This window comes from Psittacula echo, assembly GCF_963264785.1.
Source record: "Psittacula echo genome assembly, chromosome: 15".
In the NCBI taxonomy this organism is placed as follows: Eukaryota; Metazoa; Chordata; class Aves; order Psittaciformes; family Psittacidae; genus Psittacula; species Psittacula echo.
Window position 1 is genome coordinate 11,772,758 of NC_137751.1, and position 19,274 is coordinate 11,792,031.

Below are 19,274 nucleotides of genomic sequence, written 5' to 3' on the forward strand. Positions count from 1 at the left end.
GGAATAATTTGGAGTGTTAAAAAAAAAGGGAGAGAAGCTCATTTTAAGGTTCTAGTATTGAGTGTTTGTGGTTTGATGCCACTGATCTATCCAGATTTCTTTGCTAGCTTTAGATATTCAGTTCACATTGTTTAAAAATCAAGAAGCCTCCGGTATCTGAAGGGGACCTGCGAGGATGCTGGAGAGGGACTCTTCATCAGGGACTGTAGCAATAGGACAAGGGGTGATGGGTTCAAACTGAAACAGGGGAAGTTCAGGTTGGAGATAAGAAGCAGATGATATTCCCTAGCAGATGAGGTCATTCCCTTCATCCTATGATTTCACTACCTGTAAAATGGGGATACTAACATTTGCTTTATAAAGTGCATTAAGATCCTTGCACAGAGAGGTGCTGTATAAAGGCAAAATACGGTTAATACTATTTTCATGCAAGCACAGGAGTTTCCTGTAAATGCTTGGCCTTCAGTTGGGAATACATTTATCTGGCAGCCTTTCAGTGCACAAAGGAAAGTGCAGTAGCCTGAAGACAAGAGTGAAGACAACCCAACCTCTTCTGTTTGTTGGAGGGCCTTTTGACTTTTTTTCATGTAATATTCCATTGCTGGAAAAACTAGGTGCCAGAGCCTTGAAGAACCTTTCATGGCGTAGATTTTCGGATAACCTGGCTGTTGTTCTGGGAAAGCTGGGTTCGTTTCAAGGGTTTCAAATACATTTGTATGGCTCAAAAGTTAGAAAATGAAAGCCCATTGAACCAGTTCGCTGTAATTGATCTCATACTCTGAGAAACAGAGCTTCTGCAGCAGCTTGCAAGTAAGAACGGCAGCTTCAAGCACTTAAAACCAAGCCTGGTGATTACTGCCATAACTGGGCTCATTAACTTCAGCAGAATTACTTGTGATAATGTACACTCCTTGCCCATAGGAAGATTCTTCTACATCTAGCACTGAATTCAGCATGTAATAAGGAAATACAGTTTGGCTGGTGGAACTTTAAGGGGAAGGTTACACTTTTTTTTGCTTGTAAGCATCTCATTTTGCTATTCACACCACTGGTCTTTGATCAAATTAACATTTTACTGTAAGTAGAAGAGCATTTGGTTCATGCTATTCATTATCTTGTCAGGAAACAATGAGAATGATTTAAAAAACTGGATATATTGTGTAAGGCTTTGGGGTTTTTTAATTGGAAAGCACACGGCAGCATTATGCTCATGACCTGCTGGCTCCAATGGGAACACTACAATATTTACATGCTGAATTAAGGAGAATAAAAGAATTTTGAAATACTTTGTTAGCAGGGAGGTAGCTCTATGCTAGAAAAACATCAGTATAGAAATGAGGAGGAATTGCATGATTTAACTGTCCAGAAAAATAGCCGTATTATTCAGTGCTGGGTTTGCATCATCTCTCTCAAGGCCAGTAGTGTGACTGTCACGGGTCATGGTGGGGTTTCTGGGTTGTGCATAGAAGATTTGGAGGTAAGGAACCAAGAGTTTTAGCGCTGAGTGATGAAAAGCAACAGTACTATGGCGGATACATTTCTTAGCCGAAGTGGGATAGCTTCAGTCAAAGAGAAGGTTGCGTGAACTTTCCAGTGACTGAAGTTGTGCAAGCTCGCTAGGTTTTAGCCATTTTCCATCCTGGGCGTCTGTCTCTGCCTGCACTTTCTTATTTCAGGAAAAATTATTCAGCCATTTCTAAGGACAAGATCAGGACAAAAAATAATCCAGTTTTCCCCACAAGTTATGAGTTGTTCTCACTTTGGTGAGGAGCCTGCTGAGCCCCTGTTGAAGACAAGGGCTTTGGCACTCGATGAAGGAGGGTTTGCCTTTTTCTCAGGGTTGTATCTTCTGTTGCTCAAGTAGGAGAGGGGAAAAAAAAGGGAAAAAAACCCAAGTTTGGCCAGCCTATAAGTGTCTGAAAAATAACCCAAGAGTTCAGACCAACTCAGCAGAATCTGGTTTGAATTTGTCAGCTTTGATGTCTGTGCCTGTCCCAAGCACGCTGCAGTCTATCGCTGCGCCGGCTGGTGAACATTAACCAGCCAGGTTTTGCTTCTCTTGGTGGCAATGTAAGGTTCAGTGCCACTTGAACAGGGAGCACGGGCAGGGGGGACGCTCCCCCAGGCTTCCCCTGCTGCGATGGGGAGACGGGCAATGCTGGTGTGAGAGCACGGAGAGCAGGAAGCGGAGACGGGAATCGTGGTGGGGAGGGAGGAGAAGGACCGGGACGGGGCTGCCACGAGGACAGCTGGAGAAGAAGCAACGAGAAAAAGAGGAAGGAGGCAATCGTGGGGGTAAGACTAATTCTGGGAGTCTGTGTATTTGTTAGGTCGTGTGAGGTATGAGCTTGCCTGGAGCTAAAGGCAGAGCGAAGCTCAGAGGAGACAGAAATGGTGCTTCCAGCAGCCAAAATGAATTAGGAAGGGAACAAAGTGACGAGCAGAGAGGGGTGGGATTCAGAGAGGGAAAACCAGAGGGTTCTGTAGGGGAGCAGTTGCTGTGTGGGGTCTCGGGTGTAGGAGACAGCCAAACACAGCCTGTGTCACAGGGGATGGTTGAGTTTGACATCACTGTGCACAGCACCTGAATGGAGATGTGCTGGGACTTAAGGAACCCATACACCTCTATATGGAGGTTGTGCCAGTGCATTCATTAACGATCCTGAAGCACTTGGATCCTTTGGTGGTGAAAACTAGAGTGCAGCCTGTGATGAAGCGATTAATCCTATCTGCAGAGGAGGGTGGGATTAGTTTGCAGTAAATAAACCACAGAGGTCACACACAGAACAAGGAGGACGAAGCAAAATACTCATTCACTGAGCAATATTCATCCTGAGAGCTGAATGAAGCAGGGGGGGTCTTGTGGGGAAAAGCAATAGCATGTTACCTAGTGGTTCCATCCTGCCTCCCAAAGCTCCACACGCAGGGGGTGGCTGAGCACACCCGCGGCCCTGGGGCTGGCTTTTCAGAACTTCTAAGTGCTCAGTTTTGAACCTGCTGTTCTTTTAACAGGTTTTTATGTGTAATTTATAATTTATATTGCAATAGCACCCACAAGTGCTTTCCAGGCATTGAATGCATCTCTGATTATGGCTCGAAAATGCTTCCATTCTGGAATAAAAAATAAGAGGAAAATTGACGAGTATTTCCCAAGCAGAATGGCTCAAAGTTTCTGTTGGTGTCTTTTCAACAATGCCTTGTATGAAATCTTGTCTAATATTATTCACAGGATTACAACAGGTGGTGTGAATTGGCTGGGGAGGCTGTGCAGAGAGGGCAGCTGACAGCTTACTGTATATGCAGATGTAACATCTATTAGAAATACCCTCTGTGGTTTGCTTGCATGCGAGCTGAATAGGTTCTGAAAACAATGCTGCTGTGAATGGAAGCCATCAGCAGAATTGCTTAAGGCTGCAAAACTCATTACTTATACAGCAGTAGAGCAAGTGCCACAGTGTAGTAACTTGTCCTGCTTTACTGGAGTTGTTTAGCAGTTATTAGATCGATATATGTGCATCCACATCTAATAAAGTGCAAGAAAATAATTTATCTCAATGTGTACTGTTAGCTCAGGTATTTATCCTGATATTACCCAACTGCATGAACAACATAACTTTCTTTTTTGGTGCCTTTTTAACGTTGCTGCCATGTTTTCAAGCACACAATAGGTTGTGTCCCATGCTCTGATTATTAGAGCCACGATACTGTACTTTTTACAATCACATTTTAATTACAGCTGTAGAACCTATGCAAAATCATTTAATATAATGTTGTGAGCAAATAGTGCAGATGATGCGTTTAGTATTTGATTGCTGTTAGTTTACTGATTGATTACACATGCAGACAGAGTCTCTGCTTTGACTAGGAGCTCAAAGATCATGCACACATACGGGGATATAGGTTTTATATGCACTGCTTTAGATGACTGAGGATTTCAAAAGGATTAGCTGAAAAAACAGGGAGTCTGGCACACAGAAATACGGCAGTTTATGGTGGTTTAAAAAATGGCAGTGTGAATTTATGACTCAATAAAGGAAGGGGACCCATCAGTGTAAAGGGTAAAAGTTGGTCAAGAAAAGTTCTGGCCGTGATTTGCAGCAGCTCATGGGTTTGAAAGAGTTGCTGGTATGTCTTACAAGTAGAAAATTATGCTAGCTGTTTTCTGCTGAAGGTGCAGCATGATTTGCATGGAGTAGCCTGGATGACAAGCAGTGACTACTCAAGGAGGTTTCAGGGTGGCTTTATAACAATAAAATGCATTTCTTTTAAGAAGAGAGAAGAAAGTTTAGCCAGGAGGAGTATATACTGTAGAACAACCAAGTTCTGTTCCACTTCTCTGAACAGAAGCTTATACACAGTTATGGAAAGGACTTTGCTGCTATTTATTGCCTGAAGTTACTGATCCATCTGTCTCTACCCAAACTCTTGTACAGACAATCTTTCCTCATAATTCTGCCTTTCTCCTTTCTATCATTACTCAATATTTATAGGGGAATTCTGTCTGGTAGCCAAGTCCCAGGCTGATCAGATATTGCGTAAATCCTCAGCAGCTGGTAACTGAGCTGTGCAAAATCGTCAGTTTAGGGTTAAATATTGCTGAATAAATAAATGTGCTGAAAGACCAGGATCTAACAATTCGTGTTTGGGGAAATAATTACTGAAGAAAGCAAGCCCACAACATTGTGTGTGTGTGTGTGTTAGAGAGAATGGTCAGAATATCTTTTAATTCAGCATTTACCCGTGAGAATTATTCCCATGAGGAACCTTGCAATAAAATCTGCTTGGTCTATGAGAATAGAAAGAAATTGAATAAAAAGACTCCATTTCCACTTGTATTTATTCAGTCTGGGAAATTCAGTGGGCCGCAGCATTAGTATCAGCAGGGGATTCCTTGCTCCTAGCGTTAAATTACTGTCATAATCGCTCAATTATTTCTTCCTTGTACTGTTTAAAATAAAAATCCATCACATTCTATGTTTTTTTCTAACATTTATTAGGTTGAGTGTTTAGGAAAATCAATTATATTCAGTCAGGCATGAATTGATGAATGTTCTTGTAATAATTGTCAGTTGTTAAACTGAATGTACTTTCTCTTTTCACCCCTTTTCATTTCCTTCAGAGGGCAGAGGTGGCTCAGAGAGAGGCAGAGACCTTAAGGGAGCAGCTCTCATCAGCTAACAAATCTCTCCAACTTGCTACGCAGATCCAGAAGGCACCTGATGTGGTGAGAGAAAATATTTACTGGCTCTTACAGGTTTCTGACATTCCTGCAGCACAACTCTTTCAATTTAAGCTCGCAGCTATAAAAATATCTGTTTGGAGTAATATTTTAACTGCAGTGGAATTATGTTCCTTTGGGATTGCAGTTTGGTTCAACTTCTGAGGGGCGTGGAGGCTGGAGAAGACCACGGGAAGGACAGAGGTGACTGGTATGGTGATCCATAGCTCTCTTCAGCTGGTCCAGGAGGACAGCAGTGACTCAGAAGTTAAATCACATCAGTAAGGGCATCAGCAGAGGAAAAATAAAGGGATTGATGCAGTGTAACAAACAGTGCCTTGGTGGGCCATCAGCTCTTGCCTGCCTGAGGGCACAGAGGAGGTGTGGAGCTTCAGACCAAGGGGACCAACTTTGCCCAGTGTTGGTTGCATTAGTGGGGACCTGCTGCCTGATCATTCTTGTTACTCGTAGTGTATGGGCTGTCAGAGGAACTGGAAGTAAGTTCAGTATCATTCCAGTTTTCACTGGATATATCTAAACTGAAAATTACACCTATAAATCCAATAAAAGAAGCTTAGAAAATGGAGAAGATATCCTGTACTCCTAAAGGTTTGGCTGCTTGTTGTGTGTCTCTAAATAAAGCAAGCAGTGCTGTTTGGGGAGGCTGGTAGCACTGACTCTGCTGATCAGACCTTGCAGGCACAGGGTGCTGTTACAGGACTCCAGCTGGTCCTGGGTTAACAGGTATCACAGATGAGCAGGCAGATTACTTTGATTTTTGTTTGCCAAAAGAAAAATAGGAGTATTTAAATGTAAATATGCAATTAAGTGAAATTTAGTCGTCTTCTAAGCAGCAGATTTACCAAACAAAAAGAATCGTGTTCGTTATATTGCTTTTTTACTTGCAAGCCATATACATGCTTGACACTGATATCGGAGAAACACGTGGTTGCCTTTAAAATACATTTGCAGAGAATGAATAACAAACCCTAAGTCCTCCAGATCTGTTTGGTCATCTATTAATACGACCCAGTATTTTCTCAGAGATGGCAGAAGATAGACAAGCAGGCTGCAAAATACAAAATAAGAAGCCTGAATATCACTTGTAACTCTGAATTACCTGCCTCTTCCTATCTTGTGTCCTAGTCTTATCATTATTTTAACATTAGGTCTTTCTTGTATTTAATAGTACTTCTGCACTTCATTTATATTTAATATGACAACTACTGCAGGAGGAAAATGATCATTATCTATCTTATTTCAGACTCTACGTTCGAGTCTCAATAGGCACAAGCAGCAGATGATTATATAACTTGTGATGTTTCATGCAAGCAAATTAGAGGTTTTTTCAAGTTAAAAGTATAATTCAGTGTAATAGGAGAGCGTTGTTAACCGCTGTTCCTACGTGTAGCTTTCTGAGATACAATGCTATGCAGTCACTGGGAATCAAGCTAAGTGTTTAGAAGATACGGAAAAGGCATTTTGTTGTGCCTGTATTTTCCAGCAAAGAGGGGATGGAGTATATTTCAACCTGCTGCAATGTCATCTTGAATTGTAAGGAAAGTGCTTGGGTGACAGCATAGGGGGGTTGAATTTTCAGCTTTTTTGCCGTAGGATCTTTGATATAATGCTTACGATCATTGTGTGTCTCTTGTGGTAAATGGATTCTTTCCTCCTTCACTGGTGTTTTCTGAGGAACAGCCATTAACCTTTGTAAGATGTGTTTTAGGCTTTTTAATGGAATGTGCCTTCTTTATTGGGCTGCCTCGTGCTCCCCAGGTCTGCACAAGAATTTGTGTGTGTTCTTCATGGAAGAGAGGTTCAGAGCTCCGATGCATTATAGCTATTGATCTCTTAACACAAAAGGAGACAAAAGCAATGGTACATTTAGTCTGTGTTACCTTTTCTGAATAGATCTGCCTTCTTCTTAACTTTTCTGTCCCCTCTTAATTCTTGTCCTACTGGAAAGTTGGTCCAGTGAGGAGGTTTCAGACTTGAGGACAGATTTTGCAGCCATGGGAAATGAGAAGAAGAAAGTTCCTGATTTGGAAAAGGGAATCTCTAAAAGTGGAGGCCAAAGGGAGAATGGCCTTGTCTTACAGCTGTCACATCTGTCTTCATCCCCATGGAGAAGAGGTTTTAGTTGCTAGCAATAATGTTTAACAGTGAGCAATTTTCAGGCAAGGAGCAAGTGCATTGGAAGCAGCAGTTTGGGGCCATTTCTGACAATTTTGCCTGAGCTGTGCAGCATGCCTACAGACAGCCAAAGGCACACGGCTCTGCCCTTCCTGATTAAGCAATTCTGCTCCATTACTTCTGAATATTTTATCTGATTAGTATTTTGTAAGCACAGATTTTCATAGTTGTCAAAGCATTTGGACTATTAATAATAAATGGATCTAAATAGAATCCTTTGACTTTCACGGCTGCATCTTTCCAGTGCACTTCTGAAATAGGGACATTTATTCTCTCCATTAGCCCTATTTTACCAAAGAGCTGTGCTGGGGAGTAGAAGGGTTCATCTTCAGATTCATGCAGTCAACATGAAGTCAACACAGAAGTCCCAGCTTTAGAAATTGTTTGTGTCTCTCATGCCACCCGGAGCCGTGCTTGATCCTTACCTACCTGCCCTGATTCAAGCTTGTTGCCTTTGTTTTGTTTCATGTTTTCCCATTAGGAGCAGGCCATCGAGGTGCTGACACGGTCCAGCTTGGAGGTGGAGCTGGCCGCGAAGGAGCGGGAGATCGCCCAGCTGGTAGAAGATGTCCAGAGACTCCAGGGCAGCCTCACCAAGCTGCGGGAGAACTCCAGCAGCCAAATCTCCCAGCTGGAGCAGCAGCTGACCGCCAAGAACAGCACACTTAAAGTAAGGCTCAGTTCTGTGCTCAGCACCTTTCAAAGGGTACAGCCTTTGTACCAGTGTTGGGTATTACTGGTGGAAGTTTGCTGTGGTTCTGAGAGGCACCATAAAAGCCCCTGACTTCTTCAGGATGCTGCTGAATTCTGTTTTCTGTGGCATTTTATTCTAAGTGATCTCAGGTTTGTTGAAATGAGATTGACCTAGTTCTCACTGGTTTAAAATCTGTTTGTGCAGAACATGGCTACCTTTAGAATTACAACCACTAGCAAACCCCATCATGTATTTATCATGGCTCTGGAGTGCAGTAGCTGAACTGAAACAGCACAGCAAATCTGTGTTAGGTTTTAACTTTCAATTCCCACTCCAGTGATTGTTACTGAAGGTTTGCCAGGAATGTTCATGATCTATCTTTGAATTTACCTGCTGCCCCCTCCAGTTCTCTCCACTGGCAAAGGGAAGTGGATTTTTAGCATAAAACCCAGTAAAATCAGAGAGACTGCTTTTTAGCCTTCATGACCGTCTCGTTCATTCTTTTAGCTGTGTATTTGCTGCACAGTAATTCCCATTTAGAATTAGCAGTTCAGTCCTGAACTCATTTCCATACCAGCAGCACTGCACTAAACCTAGAAGAAGCATCTAATAGTTTTGTGAGTGACCCTTTTACCTTTTGCTTCAGCAGCTTCACTTTCCTTGTGCACTAGCCCACAGAGTTTTAGTCTATCAGTAAGCATGAAAAATGGTTCCTAACATATGTTATGAATCAGTTTCCTGTAAGTCCTGTCTCTTTCATTGTTCTACCATCTATGAGCTTCAAAGCGTAAACAAGATAAATTTATCTGTTCCATTAAAGACTTCATAGTTTTTGCAGGTTTTATAGTCTGAGGGTTTTTTGAAAGCAGGAGGCTGATAGTCCCCACTTAGCTCTGCCTGTGGCGTGGGCAGCTTTCCTCTATCACAATGATTTAAGGTTCAATTGAAACTCTTACAAATTGTTTTAATTCTGACATTTTTTAGTGCTTACTGGTTTTGCTCTGGTGCAGTTTGATTTATGTGGAGAAATGGCTGTTAGGAATGAAAACAGAAGTGTTGCATTCAGTCTGCTTTCAGCGTGTCTTCAAACAGCCTTTTTTATGAAAATGTTGAAAATTCAGTAGAGCAAAGGAAACCCTTCAGATTCCTATATTGACAGTATCAGTCTCTGCCCATCTGTCACTATGTGAGCGCTACTCTTAATGAGGGAGGAGGGAGCTGGCCTGGTTTTGAGCAACACATTTTGCTGGCTACACCTGTCTTAAAGGGGTTTTTTATTTTTTCATAAAGCCTGATAGAAAATATCTTGAGTCCTTTCACTTGACAGATTTTCTTGGAATAAAGCATGTTCCTGGTGAGGTCAGTATTAGTTTAGCCATTAACTTCAAAGGGAATAGGATCATAGAAATTACAGAGCAAGCCTTTGATTTTCAGTTCAGTAATCTCCTTCCATTTTCTCATAGGCTTGCCCGGCTAATGCTCTGTATTTAGGTTCTTGTTGATAGTGTCTGATGCAGTGACTCTATTGATAAAATTTGAGTCATTTCTACCCTCTCTAACCTTATTTGTTGCACTATAAAAATATTTCACAATACATACTTTTACCCCTAAGTGCTGGGAAAACCTGTGTCTGAGATCTGTTGTACAAAGACCCAAATCTCAGTGGCAATGTGTTGATCTCATGTTTGATTATAGAGGGATTGCTTCAACTGAGATTGTAATGGTTGCCTCCACCAAAAATGAATCACAGTTTCACAAATTAAAGCAATGTTCTCAGACCATATCTTGGGGGAATTCTTTAATACTCTGTGACTTAATGAAACAATACAGAAATACTTTCAGAATTATTGCTTCTTTATCTTCATCTGATCTAATAATCAAAACATGTCCTCTAGTAACAAGTCTTTTCTAATCTTATTTGTATTAACCCTTTGTTGCTGGGTGTTAGAGCTTCCCTGCTACCCAGTTACAATAAAGCAGTGCTAGTTAGCAAAGAGATCCATCAGATAACCTGGGTTAATTAAATATGGGCTTTTTAGTTTATCACTCTAAACTATGACATTAGTCTAATGGGGTTTTTTAGATGTTTTAGACCCATTAATACAGCACATGCTATTTAGCTAAGACACTTTAATTAAAGACGCAGTAATAACATACTCAGCTGTTAAAAATAAGAGGGGAGCCAATCTATGTATGCTCCAACATGAGTTTATTCACGCAAAAAATGCAAGAGAATTCCTTAACATGGAATATCTTCTAATTGAATGTGCAAAACACCACCAGTCCATTCCTTCTGTCCTCTGGCTCCCTGCATTATTGTCTGTTGGAGGATGTTAGGATGTATTTTGTCTGAATTAAGCAGGTTGATATTTAGTGCAAGATATTTAGTTCCTCCAGATTGTCTCACAGCTTGAACCTTTGTTATACCATGTTCTGTGCATTTCACAGGGTTCTTTGAGACAATTACCATACTAATACATTTTAAAACAGTCATTGACTGGGAAGATGCCAAGTGCCTAAAGAGTCTGCTTATATACAGGCAGTGCATTCTCAGTTGTTAGTTTATATTGTTTAGTAAAGTATACATTTAGGTGCAGATTTTCCATGGCAACAATCTCTATATTAGGTACTTGGAAGTGATGGATGTATGTGGGTTTTATACAGTTCAAAGTAAAATATTGCTGGTTACCAACTGCTACAATAGTATACAAGTACTTGAGAGTCCAAAGCAGCTTCATTTTGTCAACATCTTTTTTTTTACTAACCAAGCTTTGTACCTAAAATTCCCAGAAATATTTTCAGGGTAAAGCATATCCATATACAGGTACATTTAATATAGATTGCATTACAATGGGAATGATTAGCTTTTCTTGTATTTTATCTCTGTTTCTACAAAAGGCTTTTTTCTTAGCGTGTCCTTGCATAAGGAACTAACAGATTAATTCAGGATATTGTTTGTTTTAAATTTATTCCAGTGCTTTATATACTGAAGGCTAGTGTAAATAGCCAGTTATCCCTACTGTAAAAGCTATCCTGTAGACCCCAAAACACTACAAGTCACAGAGGTAAGGAAGAGATGAATTATAGTGTATCCTTGCTTTAAGCTGTAGAGCAGCAAGAAGCAGTTAGAAGATGGCCAGGGGGAGCTGAAAGATGCTGTGTGGTGTTCAGCACCATCCTTCCATTGCCTGCATTGGAGTTTTGAAGCTGTTAGCCATGATGCTCAGTCTCCTGCCCAGTACCGAGGGCTCTCTGGCTTGCTGGTTTCATTTAAAGATCCCTCTCCAGTCTTACTGAGCCTCATCTGGTGCATTAAAAAGTCCAGCTGGATTCCATGTTAAAGTGACTGTTTTTCAGCATCAAGCTGTAGCTTGAAAAGCTGCTTGAACTCGTGGCACGTTGAAGCTTGGCCCTCCTTAAAACTGAGAGGACTAAAGTGATGCTTGGGCCCTGGGGTTATGTAGTGCATTTACATAATGAGATTTCAACACATGTTGGAGGTTATCAGAACCTCAGACATCTTTAGTATTTGTAGGATTTTCCTGATCACGTTAACCAGGACCAGAACACCTGTACAACTGTCTCTGCTATATAAAGCAAAGTCAGTAATCCCTATAATTCCAGTTAGTAACTGGAATTTGGTAAGGCAGGACATGTCTGGTGAAATGGCTAAAAGATGTGTCTTTTCTGTCTTTTTAACACATCTGAATGACTGCATGAGTTACTGATGGCTAAGGATTTAGGACACAGGACTTTTTAAGAGGCCACTTGTTTCACCAGTGTTCCATAGAGTGCAAATTCCACACTTAACAGTTTCTGCTTTCCTGCAACAATCAGTGATGCTGATCCATTAAGAGTTGCTTGTTGAGCAGCTGCCAGAGCAGGGCCCATCTATTACTGCTGGGAGATGCCTCTTGTCAGCAGTAACTAAGGATTGTGGATTATGGTGTCAAAAAGCAGGAACAGGAATTTAAGAGGGTGGTATATTGATAACGTGGATGTCGACTTTGTCACTGCTTTTTAATATGTGTACTAATGGGAAGAAGGAAATGTCAGCAATGCCTAAGCTGGAAAGGGCTTGACAGGGAATCCTACCCCCCTGCCATGGGCAGGGACACCCCACACTAAACTATGTCACCGAAGGCCTCATCCAACCTGGCCTTGAACACCACCAAGGACGGAGCATTCACAACCTCCCTGGGCAACCCATTCCAGTGCCTCACCACCCTCTCAGTAAAGAATTTCTTCCTTATATCCAATCTAAACTTCCCCTGTTTAAGTTTTAACCCGTTACCCCTTGTCCTGTCACTACAGTCCCTGATGAATAGCCCCTCCCCAGCATCCCTGTAGGCCCCCTTCAGATATTGGAAGGCTGCTCTGAGGTCTCCACGCAGCCTTCTCTTCTCCAGCCTGAAGAGCCCCAACTTTCTCAGCCTGTCTTCATACAGGAGGTGCTCCAGTCCCCTGATCATCCTCGTGGCCTCCTCTGGACTTGTTCCAACAGTTCCGTGTCCTTTTTATGTTGAGGACACCAGAACTGCACACAATACTCCAAGTGAGGTCTCACAAGAGCAGAGTAGAGGGGGAGGATCACCTCCTTTGACCTGCTGGTCACGCTCCTTTTGATGCAGCCCAGGTTGGAACTAGATGATCTCAAGGTCCTTTCCAACCCTAACTATTCTATGATTCTATGAATATATAGCAAAATAGCTGGAAATCCAGCAAAGCCCCATCATGCTGCTGTTGTCACCTGAAGAAGCCTCATTTAAATTATTAAGATGGCTCAGATGGTGGACTTGCTGATCTGTAGGTGCTGTATTACAGTGTTCAGGTTTGCTGCTTGTATCCATTGGTAGCTTTGAGATGGGTGACACATACAGATGGGCTTACTTGCATTAAGAGGTTCCTACTTCTAATTGTTCCTGTGTCCCAGCCCTGCTGTTCATACACCGATAACTGTGCTGATGTGGAACTTTATGGGGCTGCATTTAAAATGGGTTTGCTATAATTATCCAAGTTCACTGCAGGCCTTCCCTGCCTTCCTCCTCCATTCAGCAAGCAGCCCAGGAGTGGTGTAGGATCCTTTTCAATTCACTTCTCCTCTGAAGGCAGCCTCTCCTGGACATAAAGCCCTATTTTCCTTTTTCATGTCATATATTCCTTTCTTTTTCAAAGCAGATGCTCTGTCTTTGAGGGTTGTTTGCCCTTGTGTTATTTCTGTTTCCCGTGACCTTTGGGACTCTGTGACAATTTTTACACCAAAAAATGAAGTGAAGCAGAGCTAGCCTGAACTTACTCATGGAAGTTGCAAGCCAGTAAATTCTGTTCTTTCTTTGCTTAGATGAGGTGTGCCTGTACTAAGCAAAGAAATTATTAGTTGGAAATGAATGTGGCTTCTGCAGGTAACGTAACGGCATCAATTATGTATCACTATGTTTCAGGCCTCCTGAAGCATTTATCCTGTAGTGATGAGCACTGTTGTTGGGAGCTGCGTAAGGTCCAAATGTATGGCATTGTGTCAGAAGGTTTATTTCAACATTTGTGGCATCTTCACACCAAAGAGAAACCATTGAGACTGCTCCAGGTCAGGCAGACCCAAAAAAAAAGACCTGCTGAGTTGGTCTCAATGCTTCATCTTCGGTGTGTAATCATATTAGTTATTGCAGTAAGTAATGCTTGTAAAATGACTTGGTACAGCTGTTTTGTGTGAGCATGAGGCATTGTAGAAGTCTTACAAGCCTAAGGCTTGTTCCAGTCAACAGCAGCTTCTTCAGTCTTCTTTTTTCTTTTCCATGTAGATAAGGTTATCAAGAACTGTCGTATGAAGAATACAGTGTGTGCCAAAGCATCCTGCTTGGTTATTCCATTTATCAGTTGCATAAAGATTTCAGCTGCCCTATTTTTAATACCTTCTTCCCCGACCTCTTTACTGAACACATGACAGTGACATTGCAAACAGCCAGATTGGGACCTACTGAATTCTGTAACACTTGGCACTCTGTAAACAAAGGAAGAGTGAGGTATAATTGTGTTTATGTTGAATTGGTTATAGTTTGTTTTCTAATACATGTAAATTAGGTTCGAGTCATTAACCCTCACTTGTGCTGCTGTATATATGGAATAATTTAAAGATGATTTTGAAAGCCTGCAGAAAGAAAAAAACCTAAATAATTAAATCCATCTTCTTTCTTTTAAAGCAACTGGAAGAAAAACTGAAAGGACAGGCTGATTATGAAGAGGTTAAGAAAGAATTAAAGTAAGTGTTAAATGCTTACCGTAATTTTTTCACAAACTGTATTTTAACAACGCTTGTTAAATGAAGCCACAAATCTGTGATCTCAGAACAATAAAGAATTCAGTCAAACCCACAAAGATGGGGAAATGGGGAATATTGGCAGAAATTGCATCCAGAACCAATGCTGTATCCAAGAGTGCTCCTTTTTGTTGCAGCAGTATCACAGTAGCAAATAATACAAGTGTCATGAAGAAAAGGTGCTAAAACTATCGCCCACCAAGGGTAAAGCATTTGAAAATCTGTGGTATTTTAGGTGGATGACTCTTTAAAAATCCCCAGCCAACAGCTGAATGTGATGTGGACCAAAAATTAAATGCAAGGCCTTTGGCCATAATACCTTTTCTATGCTTTTGCCAGCCGCTGTTCAGCACTTACCATTTTAATGCTGTGCTTGTTTCACTGTATATTTTTGCTAATACATTGTGGTTTTAAACTAAAGCCACAAACAGCCTCTTCCTATTCCAGGGGGCTTTTTTAAGAGACTTAAAAGAGCCTCATTTTAAACTCTAACAAGATAAGCTGTCAGGTTCAGAAGAGAACTTTTTTGACTGGAAATATGTTTAGTGTCATGGTTTAAATAACTGCAAGAAACTCCATCTCTTCTTTCATCATTCTGGCATTTTTGTGTGTATTTTAAGAAGCCTGAAAAAATGTTACCTTGTTTAATGAGGTATTTCAGATGGGGCTGGGAGTCGTGCTTTTGTTTACACGTCCCTGGAGAATGTGGAAAGCATGTTTGGTTTTGCAAGCCCAGGGACTGCCCAGGCCCTTGGTGCTATTACATTCAAGCCATGCTGGCTGCGGTTCTGGTTCACTGCCAGCTGCAGCACGCCCTGATGGAGGGATATAGTTTCAGTTGACTGTTTCTGTGGTCATTATACCTGAATATTAACTGGTCTCAAAAAACGCATCATTCTTTTAGTGATATGGGTAAATATATCCATGTTCTCTCCTGAATTAAGGAAACTCAGCTTCAGATTTCAGCTGGTTTATGCCCTCATGTAAAGCAGTGAATGGGAATGAGGCCATAACCTCTCCATTTGCTACATGAGCTACTAAATGTGAATGTGCCAAAGCAGCAAATGAGTTTTAAATCCTATGAAACTCTTTTATATCCTTGTATTTCTGACAATAATGCCTTTTGGTTTTTACTTTTTCCTTCTTACAACACTGACATGAGGGAAGGCAGGTAAGAGGTCCAGGAGAAGCCATGACACCAGAGTGTTCATATGGTGCTTCTGCCTGTTCCTGTTATTTCAAGATGAGCCTGCAGTGAAATAGATGGGAGAATCTTCTGCAAGTAGCCCTTGTTGTGTGCCAATAAATTAACTCTGTTCTCCTGGCTGTTACAGCTTTTATATCCCCTAATTTGTGGGTAACAGTTTTTATCTGCTGACTTCGGAGGGACAGCCAGCTATCTTGTAGGTGCCCTAGGGTCTACGTACCATCCTACTGGGCGGTGCGGGGTGTTAAGACCCTCTGTGAGAGCGCTGAAGATGTTTGCAGTGCCGCATTGTCACAGCAGCTCACTCACGCCACCCTCTCTGCTCCCATCTGGTCCAAAAGATGTGCCAAAATCTAAATGGGCATCTGAGAGTGACAGTCTCATCTGAAGTGAAGCTATGAAAAGTCTATTGCTGCAGATCTGGTATCCCTCATACTGAATCCTACTATGCTGCCTTTGTGCCCTGCAACATTCACCAAGAAAGAACTGCTCATAACATGCATACACACCAAGAAAAAAGATATTTTGTCAGTAAGGAAAAAGAGAATAAACTCCTTGTTTGTTTGAGAACTGTTGTATTTTCCTGAATCCTCCCAAGGATGTTAGAGGCACTCGAGGCTGAGGGATCTCAATGTCAGCCGGCTTCTAACCTTGGAGGAACTTAAAGTGGTCCACATCAAAATCTGGATGGGAGGATTCCTTTGTTTCTGCATTGGCTTTTGTGCCAAATGGCTTTTAAACCTTTTTTTTTTGAGATCGAGAGCTCTGTGTGTACTTTCAGTTCCCTCTTGAGTAATACAACAGTGCTAACCCTCCTGCCTGTGCAGTCAGGATCATACAGTCAGAAAGTTGAGCTGTCCCAATGCACACTTTGCTTTAGAGTAAGATCTTTCAAGTCGTCTTAGATGTGCACATTCAAGTCACAAGATCTTTCCTTTAAAGAGCAGATAACTGATCTTGAGCAGCAGAGTGAGTTGAAATCTCATGGGCAAAGATATTCCTGGAATCCAAAGGGGAAACATTTTGCTTCCTCATATTCCTGTTTGTGACACATTTGGAGAGTAATTTTTGACATATTTAGCTTTTACATTTGAAAAAATGAACATGCTGGAGTGAATATTCCTCCAAGGGCAATTTGAGATAGCATCAACCTGGGTTTTAGTGTATTTTGGGTTCTAAGTGTATAGGAAATTACCTGTGAAATGACCAGAAGGCTGTTCCAGGTAGCAGAGAATACACTTTAAGCAGGCAGAGGTCAGTAAGTTTCTAGATGAGGTTTAAATGCACATGCCTGCTCCAGGCTCAGTGGAAAATACAGCTGCAGCAGGGTTCAGGATCCTTTTTGCAGGTCCCAGCTGGCAGCAGGTACTCAGTACAAAAATGAATTGGTAGAGTAGCCAGTGCAAGTGGAGGGCACAACAGGATCAGGGCTTCAAATTTGGCCATTTGGTACCAAGAACCCCATATACAGACTAGATACATTTAGGCTTACTTTGCACTTGGGACTGGTTTCAGTCTGGCTCTGTAGGCAGTACAGTAGTGGTCAGAGAACATCACACCAGCTCCTTCAGAGCGTGCAGCTTCCTTTGGTTTAGTCTCATCCTGAAGGAAGGTGGTTGTATACTCCAGGACTGCTCTGCATGGCAAACCAAAGTGCGGTAAGTGGGGATTACTGGGAGACCGGCGTCGCAAGTGTACTGCTGATCTGAGCCGAAATGGGAGAAACAGCTGGGATTTGCCATGGGAAGTTTGCCACGTGATAATTTGCAGTAAAAAATAGGGGTTTTAAAAAATTCAGATGGGTCTCCTTATTTGACCATCACGAGGGCATTGAAACAGGGTGCCCAGAGAAGCTGTGGCTGCCCCATCCCTGGCAGTGTTCAAGGCCAGGTTGGATGGGACTTGGAGGAACCTGGTCCAGTGGGAGGTGTCCCTGACGGTGGCCAGTGGAAGGGACATTAAAGCTCACCCAGTTCCAACCCCATTGGAAACCATTCTATGAATATGTGATTACAGCTTGCTGTGCTTTCAGCCCCCCTTTTCAAGGGGTTTTCCCTAGAGGAGTCTCTGCATGTTTATCTCCCCCAGAACCTTGGAGTCCTTGTAGACAGAGCTGTGCCTCTGAAGAGGAGTCCCAAGAAGCACTTGCTTTCAGCAGTGATTAGTAACCTGAGTAAACATGCCTGTGATTTCAATATAATGTCAGGATCTCTAAGAACTCAAGCCATTAATGCACAGCCTCTCTCCTTGACTGGCACCATTCCATTAATAGCAGAAAAGAGGCACTTTTGCATGTGGGTGAGCTGTTATGCCCATGTAAAGCAGAGCCTTAATGGCATTACTTTATGTGTTTGTGTATTGGATGGTGGCTCTATCCCGCAGTGATTTCTGCTGGGAAGAGGTGTCATTCAGTGACACCATATGATGAAACTGATGGCCAGAGTTTTGTGATCTTATTAATAATTATATTTGTAGGAGTGCCTGTCAGAATTAACAGAGTATGCAACACATGAGGTTCCTGTCTTGAAATGACTTTTTTTCCCTTGGATTTGCTATGGCTTTGAGTGATCTTTAATGACTCACTGAGGCTACTGATTCCCAGAGTGTCACTTCATGGACATCTAATTCTGGCTTAAAGCACAGACAGATTTATAGAGGAGCTGGATGCCACATGGTCTGAGGCAGTTAATGAGTGCTAAGTGTTCAGCTGACTCCTGGTGGCATTCCCAACCAGTCCCTACATCTTAATACTGGCCTTCTGCCTTTTTTGCCTCATTTTCCACATATAATACATGGTTGGACATATTCTTCCTGCCACACAAAGTTCCTGGTGCTTTATACTTGAAAAAGTGCTGTATAAACACCGTCTATATCTGGTTAGGTATTTTTCCTCAACAAATGAATGTCATCTTTGTACGATGAGAAGCTGAAATCATTTACTGCTTCAGTCTGAGAAGTTAACGGCCTGCCTGCAGCAGGCCTATTTAAAACAATTTATTAGACAAAGCAGAGTAATAAGTTTGTGTTCCTGTAAGATTGTCGCTTGCCAGATGATACAGCTCTCACTGAAAGACTTTGAAGGGAGACATCCTTTGACCGCACAGTATTTATATAAAATATTGACAAGGAGACTATCAGATTCTTCTCTTAATGTACTTACAAATACTTGGATCTTTCATATTTCTCAAGAAATATTGTGCCATTTTGTCTCCCTTTGCCATAGAACTAGGAGGTTGTTAAAATGACAAACTGCCTTTTAGCCTGTAGCGTCTTGGTTGGGAGGATTATTTGTGCATATTTTCATTGCTGTGTGAGCTGGTGTTTATTATATAAAGTACTGTGATTGGGGTGGTGATTCCCCTGTTTTGTTGCTTTGCTACAACTTCTTCATTCCCTTCAAGCTTCACAGATAAATTTATATCGCTTCTGGCAGCTTAAAATGTTAGATCCTTATTAACCTTTAAATTTATGCTTTAAACTGGCCTGGTGGGATTGCATATGGAATGATTTAGATGACGTTCAAGAGAATTTTCTTATCCAATAACTGGTTTGAATGGTTATTCTATATTCATTATGAGACTGGGCTACTGCAAGGAAATTTGTTATCACTTGTAGTGTTGCTGGAGAGTAGGAAGTGATAATTTTA

General features: G+C 41.7%; 1 protein-coding gene across 4 annotated transcripts in view; it reads left to right on the forward strand.

The window, feature by feature from the left end:
- The window catches only part of CUX1 (cut like homeobox 1), a 269,114-nt gene that overhangs the window by 176,175 nt on the left and 73,665 nt on the right, over nucleotides 1-19,274 (forward strand). For all 4 annotated transcript variants that reach the window (XM_080630203.1, XM_080630200.1, XM_080630201.1 and 1 more), the window contains exons 10-12: nucleotides 5,120-5,224; nucleotides 7,896-8,084; nucleotides 14,306-14,364. In XM_080630203.1, the coding sequence (XP_080486329.1) occupies nucleotides 5,120-5,224; nucleotides 7,896-8,084; nucleotides 14,306-14,364 (353 nt within the window). The remainder of the gene's footprint in view (nucleotides 1-5,119; nucleotides 5,225-7,895; nucleotides 8,085-14,305; nucleotides 14,365-19,274) is intronic.